Source organism: Tupaia chinensis, unplaced genomic scaffold (genome assembly GCF_000334495.1).
Source record: "Tupaia chinensis unplaced genomic scaffold, TupChi_1.0 Scaffold000418_1, whole genome shotgun sequence".
Lineage (NCBI taxonomy): Eukaryota > Metazoa > Chordata > Mammalia > Scandentia > Tupaiidae > Tupaia > Tupaia belangeri.
The window spans coordinates 2191479-2201425 of record NW_006159923.1 but is presented as its reverse complement, the minus strand read 5'-3'; the positions used below and the strand labels follow the sequence as shown (position 1 = coordinate 2201425).

The 9947-nt window shown below is 47.5% G+C and overlaps 1 protein-coding gene across 5 annotated transcripts in view; it reads right to left on the bottom strand.

The window, feature by feature from the left end:
* Positions 1–2601, bottom strand: part of DNMT3B (DNA methyltransferase 3 beta) — a 25122-nt gene extending 22521 nt beyond the window's left edge. For all 5 annotated transcript variants that reach the window (XM_027774282.1, XM_027774284.1, XM_027774283.1 and 2 more), the window contains exons 1-3: positions 2442–2601; positions 1530–1591; positions 900–1007 (exon numbers count right to left, since the gene is read on the bottom strand). In XM_027774282.1, the coding sequence (XP_027630083.1) occupies positions 900–1007; positions 1530–1591; positions 2442–2601 (330 nt within the window). The remainder of the gene's footprint in view (positions 1–899; positions 1008–1529; positions 1592–2441) is intronic.
* Positions 2602–9947: the final 7346 nt, after the last annotated feature.

Below are 9947 nucleotides of genomic sequence, written 5' to 3'. Positions count from 1 at the left end.
GCTGAGGGTGGGTGTAGGTCTCTATCAGTTCTTTCTTGGGAGAAATAAAACTTGTGCAGGCAGGTGGCATGGTGTTTTGAGGCACAGGACTCCCATGTTGCAGATAACAGTCCCAGATGTGGCAACCAAAAAATAATTTATATACACACATGTGCGCATGTGTACACACACACACATATACATTTTTTTTTTTAGCTTTGAGTAAATACATTTTAGTGAACCGTTTTTTAGAAGGAAACAGGGGTGGCAGATGGTGTGGTGGTTAAGGACGTTGGACTCATGTGGCTGACTCTGTTTTGAGTCCTGGATTGGCAACTTGCTTTCTTACTTTCTATCTTTCTCTGTATCCCTCTGGTCACATTAAAACAAAGAAGTTAAATAAAATCTTTTTTTTAAAGAAACTTTTAAAAAGGCCATGTTACACTACAAATGTTTACTGAAACAGAAGTATAAAGGTAATTGCTGGGTTCTTCTGGAAGGTAGTGGAGCTTTAACTTGTAGTAACCCATGGGCTACAACATGCTCTTAATAGCAAGGATTAACGTATTATACACCTGAGTGCAGTCTCTGCACGCAAGAATTAATTGTCACCCTACTCCTAGAATATCACCAAACCTGTCCTCTCAGGGACCAGATCAGCATGAGCATTCATTGACTCCCATTGCAAATCTAAAGCCATGGAATGTCACCTTTGGGCACGTCTAAGACTGTCTCTAGGAAGAACTGAAACCTGCCGTGTGAAAGACATGGCATGAGAAAGAAACTGCCACCAGTGACAATGCTTTAACTGTGCTGTCACTTTAAAATCTCCCTTTTTCAGTTCTCTTTAAAGCCACCCAGGTAGTCACTAAGGCATGTTTATGACACAAGTACGGGCTTGGCTAGACGTGTGGACTTACAGCGGGGCTTTCAGACCGAGACCTGGTTTCACGAAAGAGTTTTGGCATTACTGGAGTATCAAAGCCATCTTTGTCTTCCTCGTCACCATCTCCATCCCCTGTCAGGTCCTTTATGAAGGAAACACAGTATAGTTTAAAAGTCACAATAGGGACTGGCAGGTGGTATGGTAAGTAATGAACCTGGAGGCTTGCTTTCTTCACTTTATCTTATCTATCTCTTTGTCCGTCTTTCTAGTTCTGTCCCTCTCTGGTCAAATTAAAATAAATAATTCTTTAAAAAGAATAATATATATCCATTTACTCACAAATAGATGAGTAAAATCAAAATCAAACCATATCAAAAGCTACACTGGACTTATCCCATGAATAAAAGCAGTTTACTATCATTTATAATACACTATATTGATAATTTCAGTATAGCAGATCATCCATATAATGAATACTCAAAAACAATCAGGAAGTATTTAATAAAACCACATTTCATAATTTTGCAAAACAAATTATTAAAAGTACTTAATTTAAGTTATAGACACCCATGTTAATGGATGCCCACTTGTGTAGGAGGGTGCCCCCATTGGTAAATGGTGAATAAGTGTTCTTCAACCCTGAGAAATAGAAATGAGGCCATACCTGGGCATAACTTAGAAGGCTTGAGACTTCCCTCTTGGACAGCCGAGAACTCGATCTGCGGCCTGTGGAGGAAACAGGCAGGAGGCTGTTGAGGAAGCAGCAGGCTCCAGCCTATGGAATGGCCTCCCTTACCCTGCTGTGTTCTGTGGCTTCCTCTCAGGGCTGTGACCTGGGATTCCCCTAAACCAAGGTCATCCTTAGGGTTAACTCTTCATTCCTTAGTATCCCTAGTTCCCTCCATTTCCTTTTTAAAAGCACAGGGTCAGGCCAGATAATAGGACCTAAAACCAATACTGCGGATTCCTCCAGAAGGGAGCTGGCCTGTTCAGTGAGCGCACATTTAACTACACAATTGAGTCTGCCAGTCCGGGTACATTTCAAGTGCTCGCACGTGGCAAGTGTGTTGTGAATGATGAAAACAGACTTTCCCCTCCTGCAGTTAAGTTCTATTGCATGACCCAGATATCAACACCAGGGTGGAGACTGTCAAGGGGTTTGCAAACCAGCTGGGACAGAATCCATGTGACTCTTGAAGAAGGGGTGGGGATAGGACAGGAAGTGATCCTCTGGCCTCCCCCTCTCTCATCTCAGTCATTTTTGTCTCATCGCAGCCCCAGTCTCAGTACCATGGGGACAGAGGGCCCACCTAAGAAGAGTCAGTGATCTTAGCCTATTGATGTCACTCTCCTCAGAGTCCCAGGTGAACTGATGGAGCATGAGGGGTGTATGGGCAGCTATGGGGAAGGAGTTCGGTCCTGTGTCCTCAAGGGAACTGTTTCTCCCCTATGTGGAGGAAGTTTTCAGAGCCCTGATCTCTTAGAGTCTGAGGATGCTCAGGGTCTGCAGTGATGTCTCACTGTGTCCGCAGCTGACCACCCTCTGTATCCCAGACTGACCAGTCAGGTGTCCCACCTCTGATCTCCGGGGTGCGGATAGCCTCCAGGATCGGGGGTGATGGGGCGTCCTTGGAGTCGGAGGACTGGTCACTGCATGTCCCATTGACGATGATAATGGAGTCTTCCCTCCCGCTGGCATCCTCTTCTCCATTGAGAGGTCTGGTGTCCCCCTTCATTGTTTCCTGCAGGGGAAGGGCAAGCAGGTAGTTAGGGAGGGCACAGAGGGCAATGCACCCTGTACCTCCCACCATTGCCCTACCATCCCCCGGGCCAAGAGAGGCTGGATGCCTCTTTCTCAAGGGGATACTCCTGCCTCCGGACAGTCAGTCGGATAGCCAGCCGGTTTCCCAGGGCCTTCCTCACCAAATCCGGAGGCTCGGGACTTGGTTCCATGTTGTCAGACAGTCTGAAGTCTCAGATGCCAGCACCCAGTACAGAGGAGGGAGCCGGGGCTGAGGTCCCAGGCTCAGGCTGTTCTGTGCAATTAGCTGGCTCCTTCAAACAATGCCATTTGGGATCTGCCTGCCCTGGCCGGCCTGAGGACAGCCTCAATCCCCTTTGCCCCTGGCCCCCTTTCCCTGCCCAGCCTCTGCAGGGCCTCAGGAAGCTAGTGCATTATTTTCCCTCCTGACCCCTTTGTTTGCTCTCTCCCTTTCCCCTCAATCTCCAGGTCCTCTTCCCACCTCCCCCTCCTCCCCCACAGAACAGCTTCTCTCCTCTCCATGGCAGCAGAAGCCCCGCCCTACCCCATCCTCCAGGGCCCATTGGTCTGCTGGCCTGTCACTCACCCCTGCCTCCCTCACCAGCTGGGGCTCTGAGTCCTAAGTTACGAAGAGAAGGATGGAGAAGGCACAGGAAGAAGGGCTGGGGGGCAGTTAACTGGAGGGGCATGTCCTGGAGTTGGGTACACACTGACCCTTGCCTCTGGGAGGTGTCTCCCCAGTGTCACCTCTCCTGGTAACTGCCTAGTCACTAGGGAAATCAAAGATATGAACCTCTGGGACCTTTGGCCTCACCCACTACCTGCAACACTGTGGGCACTAAGAAACTGTATCTTCCCCCTAAGGTGATAGTTGGCCCATTTTATGGGATGGGGTGGAGGCAGAGATCCACAGACCAGCTTAGTCTCAAAGGTTAAAAGTCCTGTCTAATGGCTGGCCAAGGGCATGGTGGTTAAGGCCATTGGACTCCTGCATGGCCACCCGGTTCAACACCTGGACCTGGCGGGTGGCTTGCTTTCTTACTTTCTCACTTTTTCTCTTTTTCCCCCCTCTCTCACTTTGTCCCCCTCTCTCTTTAGTCTTTCTTTGGACAAATTAAAATAAAATTCTTTGGTCAAATTAAACAAAATTCTTCTTAAGGGAAAAAGTCCTATCTAAGAGGTGGGCCATGATTAGGAGTAGGCTAAATAGCCCTCCAGTATAAAATGCCAGCTGAAATCTTGAGTCCCATGCCCCTGGCTTTGGCCATGTGATCTACCTTCAGTTTGCAAAAACAAAGCCTAGATCCACAGTGCGGCCTCAAACCCACCCCTTCCTTTCTCTCCAAGCAGCTCCTGAAGCATAGGCTCCTGACCTGGAACCCTAAGATGCCGTCTCTTGACTAAGGGCACCCTGTCTATAATACCCAATATTGGGACTTACCAGGTTTGGCCAAATGACGCACGCCAGCTATCCTCCCAAAGTACCTTCTAGAAGCAGCACCTACAGCGGCCCCGCTGTGGGCTGCACTGGCAATACCTCCACCAGGGGGCGCCATGGGGTTACCTCTGTAGAATTATGGCGCCCCCGGGCGGATTTGCAGTTGTCTCACCTGGGCCCCCATTCCATTATCTGTGCCACCTATCACAGAGGAAGGAAAGTGGAGCCACTAGACCTCTGCTATGCCCAGGTGGCCCAGGGACCAGCACCTCTGGACAGACTGCAGCAGCCCCGCCTAGAACTGGTGAGAATTTCAGTGTCACAAGCAGGGTCCTAGATCTAGTAAGATACTTCCTCTCCATGTTTGTGACTGTATATAAGCACTCCCACCACTCCTGGCACTTTTTCAGGCAGGCTCTCCCTTTGTTACCAGGCTCACCTAAATTCTACCTTTGTCTCTGAGTCATGAGGCTTTTAGGTGCAAAACACCATGAGAAATTGAACTCAGACCTCCAATGTGGTCCCCCCAGCTGCGGAGACAGTCTGAGCCACTGTGGTTGGGACTTGAATCAAAACAAGAGTTTCACAAGATTCTGGAGCGATTAATGTCAGAGGTGCTACAACCTGATTGGAAATACATACATTGGTAGACACCAGTGTAAGGATTTCAGCCCCCTGTGACCAAGGGAAAGCCTCCAGCGCATGGGTTCCCCCAGTCTCAGGATAAAGGTAAGCGCCTGACCCACCACCTTTCCTCCCTCTAGCTGGGACTTGGAAGAACAGGCTGACTGACCTATGGCCAGCCTATGTGAGGACAAGAGGCCAGAACCCCAGGGAAATTGCTGGAGTGTGGTTCAGAATAATAATTAATTTGAATCATTTCACCTCAGGCCAAATCAGTGAACTAAGTAACCTCTATGACCTGGCATGGCCAAAGAGGCTGGGCCACAAGGAATGGAGACTCCAGAGTGTCTACCATGTCAGGGAGAGTGGGGGTATGTGGGCCATTCAGGCTAGAGGCCTAAAGTGGACGGTGACTTCCTTCTCTCTCACCCAGGGCCCAGGGTTCCACTGACTGATGTTTCTCAGACAGCCTGTCCCTCAAGTATCCCCCAACTAGGTCAACAAGGCAGACAACAGCTTCCCTCAGAGACAGGACCAAGCGGACCCTGCAGCCAGAGCTAACAATGATTAACCACTTTGGGCTTTCCCCCAAGGCCTCAGCAGTGCCAATGTGCCACCAGACATGTGGGCAGTATACCTTCCCAAAACCATTCCCCAACACTATAAACCTCACTCTCCAAAAACCAGAGCCATGGGTACAGTATGAAGATTCTGGGAACTTGCAGCGGGGGCCGGCAGATGGCGTGGTGGCTCAAGGTGCTTGATTCCCAAATGTCAGACCATGGTTTAAGTCCTGGACCTGGGGCTTGCTTTCTTGCCCTTTTTCTGTCTGGTCAAGTTAAATAATAATAACAAATGGAAATAAATGATTATTTAAAAAAGAAAGTTGTGGTGGAGTCCACTGGCTACTTAGGTGCCCAGGGGTGAGCAGAGCAGGTAATATACACCTCCCTTCCTGAGGCCTGAACCACTGAAATGTTCACTGTACTCATGTCACCTTAGGTTTGTAATGAAACTCGCCTCATGCCTTACTTGAAGGCCAGCACAACCAGCCTCCACAAGTTGTATCCACCATTGTAAGACACCCATCTCATTTCCTTGTCTCCCATTCACGTTCCCCCAACACAGGCCACCAGAGCTAACCCTCAGGCATGGGGTGTTGTTCCCCCAGCCCAGAGGTCATCCCACCTCCCTACCCTCTGGAGTCCTCATCTCCTTCATTAATCCCCAGTTTGAAGACAGAGAAGCACCTTTCCTCAGGACTCTGCAAGAGCCTGGACCTTCCCCCAGATAGATAGCACACAAAAAATCCTTGGATGTGGGAGGTAGGGAGAGTGTGGTGGTTAAAGACACTGGATTTACTCATGGCAGCGTGGATGGAGTCCCAGACTTGAAGTCCTGCTTTCTCTTTGTCTCTCTTGTCAAAACGAAAATAATGCAACTAAATCATTTTTTTAAAGATTTATTCTATTTAACTAATTTTAAATTGAGAGAAAGCTGCCAGGTCCAGGACTCTAATCATAGTCAGCCATGTGGGAGTCCAATGGCCTCAACCACCATGCAAACTGCTGGCCCCAATAACTATTTTTTTAATTTTTAATTATTTTATTTAATTTTATCTATTCTTTAATTTATTTTAATTTGACAGGAAAGAGACAGAGACAGAGAGAGGGAAAGGAAGCCACCAGGTCTGGGACTCGAACCATGGTTGGCCATGTGGGAATGTCCAGCGCCTCAACTATCACACCATCTGCTGGTCCCAATATTTCTTTTTTTAAAAAAATCCTCTCACAGGATAAGTTGATTTTTTTTTCATGTTTACTAAATGCCAGGTTGTTTTGTACTTGTGTTGAGTTTACCTATATTGAGGATGGCAGGTGGCATGGTGTTTAACAGTGTTAGACTCTCACATGGTCAACCTTGGTTCAATTCCAGGACCTATTATCTTGCATTCTGTGTGTTTTTCTGATCAAACTGGAAAATAGCAATAAAGTTAAAATAATTCTTTTTAAAACGTTATCTAGAGTTACTCCTTTAATCTTTAAATGTGGTACTATTGCTCCCTATTTCAGATGGGGAAAATGAGACACAGGTTCCGTAACATTCTTTAGTTGATGTTTAGAAAACAGAAAGTGAACTTCAAGCTTGTGGAAAGTGTGCAAGAGATTGATAGCATAAGATTTCCAGGGCAGGGGCCAGCAGTTAGCATGATGGCTAATGGCGCTGGACTCCCACATGGCTGACTATTGTTTAAGTCCTAGACCCGGTAGTCTGCTTTGTTACTCTTTCCTTCCCTGTCTCTCTCTGATCACATTAGAAAATAACAAAGTTGTTAAAATAGTCTTAAAAAGGCATAAAAAGATTTCCAGGACATGTGGCACCACTCCACGGGCAAACTGCTTTATCTAAGGTGATCATTCCAACACTGGAGGACAAATACGGTAAGTTATCTCCTGGATGGAGATGGCCCCTTCCAAAGGGATTTTGCCAGGGTGGCTGACATACCACCAGCGTTGAACTGCCTGTGCCACTCAGTCACTGTTACATGGATCGTAGATAGTGGCCAACTCGGAGGGTGGCCAACAGTCCACATTAGTCCCTCCTGCAGGCTGAACCCTGTACAAGCATCTTTTAACCACACCCCATCCTGAGGCAGGTCCTATCATCAACCTGCATTCTCAGATACGTTGTGACACACCAATGTGGCTGGCACCACGTTCTATGCCCAGACAGCCTAGGGTTCATACCTGTAATGACTGCACCTGGAGATGAGGGAGGAATATTCTCAGTCACAGATGATGCCTGACCCGCACCAGGGATTTGGAGCTGTATGGCTTTGACATGATGCATCAGTATTTATTTACCTTCCCAGGAGGTGGCTGCCTAAACTTATGAGAGGTGAACTTTGACCTTTTCCCAGAGGCTGGGGTCCAGCATGTGACTCAGGGGTGGGCAGCACTGGGTGGGCCTACTCTTAAGGTTGTCCCTGCAAGGGCCTTCCTCATTAGTGCAGGGTGCCTGTGCCCCGACTGAACCAGGTCAGACGTGCTCAAATGCAATGTGGCAGACAGAGGGGTGGCTGGCACCCCCAATTAGGCTCAGGAGGCTCAGGGACTCCCCCACAACTTAGCAATAAAGCTGGGAGCTGATGTCACGCATTTCCTCCAGGCTCCCACCAGCAGTAGAGTTATTTCACAGAACCTCTCGTAAATGTTAATTGCATTAATTAAATCTCACAATGTAGGAGAGAGGTCAGTGGGTGTGATGGGAGAAGTGGGTGGAAGGGGGGCCATCTGGGCAATTCTGCCCCATCCCTGTCCCCCCAGGGCTGAGTAAAAAGGGAAAGGTTGAAAGATACTCATTCCTCCCCCATTATAAAAAATTCCTTAGTCTCCATAGCCTGAGGAAGAGAAATGAACTGCATCCCCTGCCTTTGCTGTGCCACTGCCCAGATTCCGTAAGCACTGTGAGTGCTGCTCCACACCCCACTACGCAGCAGACACCCATTAGCCTGGCTTTTACACATGAGTAAACCGACGTTCAAGAGGAAACAGACCCTCTGCCCAGGTTCACAACTACTACCAGAGACTTGGGCTTAATCCCAGACAGATTTCAAAAGGCATCTTAATGTGGTTTAAAAGTTAAACCCAGGTGAGGAAGAAGGAATCTGGGCAGCAGGGGCAGCACATCCAAAGGCAAAGGAGCTGAACAGACAAGCCCCAGTTCCAGCTCAATGCTTCCACTGTGATAAGGAACCTCTAACTGAATTCCTGAAAAGAACAGACCTCGGGAACCAGCAGTTAGTGTAATGGCTATGTTGCTGGACTCCCACATAGTCGACCGCCGTTCGTGTCCCGGACCCGGTGGCTTTAAACTCACGCCAGGCGCGTGTGCATGCGTGCCCAAGATCCCAAGAGGAGAATGGAGAAGGGATTGCGGCGTGACCATCCTCCCTGGGGGGTGATTTCGCTTTCTGTCTCTGCGTCTCTGTCTGTCCGGCAAATGCATATACCCTATAGCGAAAACCTCTCCAAAAAAAGAGCAGACCTCCAGGAAAGGAGGGGGAATAAACTCGTGTAAGTATCTGTAAAGAAATGATGGCCATCAATGATTTACTGTGGAGCACTCGCTGAAGGTCCCCAAGCGTTGGTTTGTTGTTAGAATTTTAGGCATTTTGTTTTTCTAGGCAAAAACACATCATGACTTTGACAACCCAAAAGATGACACCACTCCCTGCAGGTCAGGCATCTTCTTGCCATGCTCCCAGCTGTACCTCACAAAGGTTAATTGAGATGCACCTTTTCACCTTCCATCTTCAGGAGTTGAGAACTGCTTAGTGCCTGAGGAAAGGACTACACATAGCATTGACAGCTCAGTCAAGGCAGGCCTCACCACAGAACAAGTCAAGAGGCCCTGGGCCTGCAGGTGGCCTGGACACTAGACTCCCGCATGGCTGACTTTGCTTCATGTCCCTGATCTGCTGGATTGCTTCCTTTCTCTCTTATGTGTACCCTGTAATAAATTTTAAAATAATATTTAGTGGCGGCAGGTGACTTGGTGGTTAAGGCTGCTGGACTCTCATATGGGTGGCTGTGATTCAAGATCAGACTTTTGCTTGCGCTCACTTTCTCTCACATCCTCTTTTTCTCTCCTCAGATTAAAATAAAGTGGGGCCAGCAGTTAGCATAGCTTAATGGCTATCTTGCTGGACTCCCACCTGGATGACCAGGCTTCAAGTCCTGGACATGGTGGCTTGCTTTCTCACTTTCCCTCTCTTTCCCCCTCTGGTCAAATTAATATGAATAAATAAAGTTAAATAATTCTTAAAAATATATATGTAGGGGCCAGCAGGTAGTGTGGTGTTTAAAGGTGTTGAACTCCCACATGGCCAACCTTGCCTCAAGTTTCAGATCTGGTGACTTGCTTTCTCATTTTCCCTCTCTGTCTATATGATCAAACAGCAAAATATTAAATTAAAAATAATTCTTTAAAAAACATGTATTTTAAAAACATATTTAAAAATGCAAACATACTTTTCACAATATTCATAAGAACTAGGCATGTTGGGCCAGCAGGGGGTGTAGTGGATAAAGGCACTGGATTCCCACATGGTTGATCAGTTAAATCCAGGACCTGGCAGCTTGCTTTCTCACTTTCCCTTTCTGTTTCTCTCTGGTCAAATTAAAATAATAATAATAACAAATGGAATTAAATAAATATTTTTTTAAAAACCATGCATGTTGGAACCAGCAGTTAGC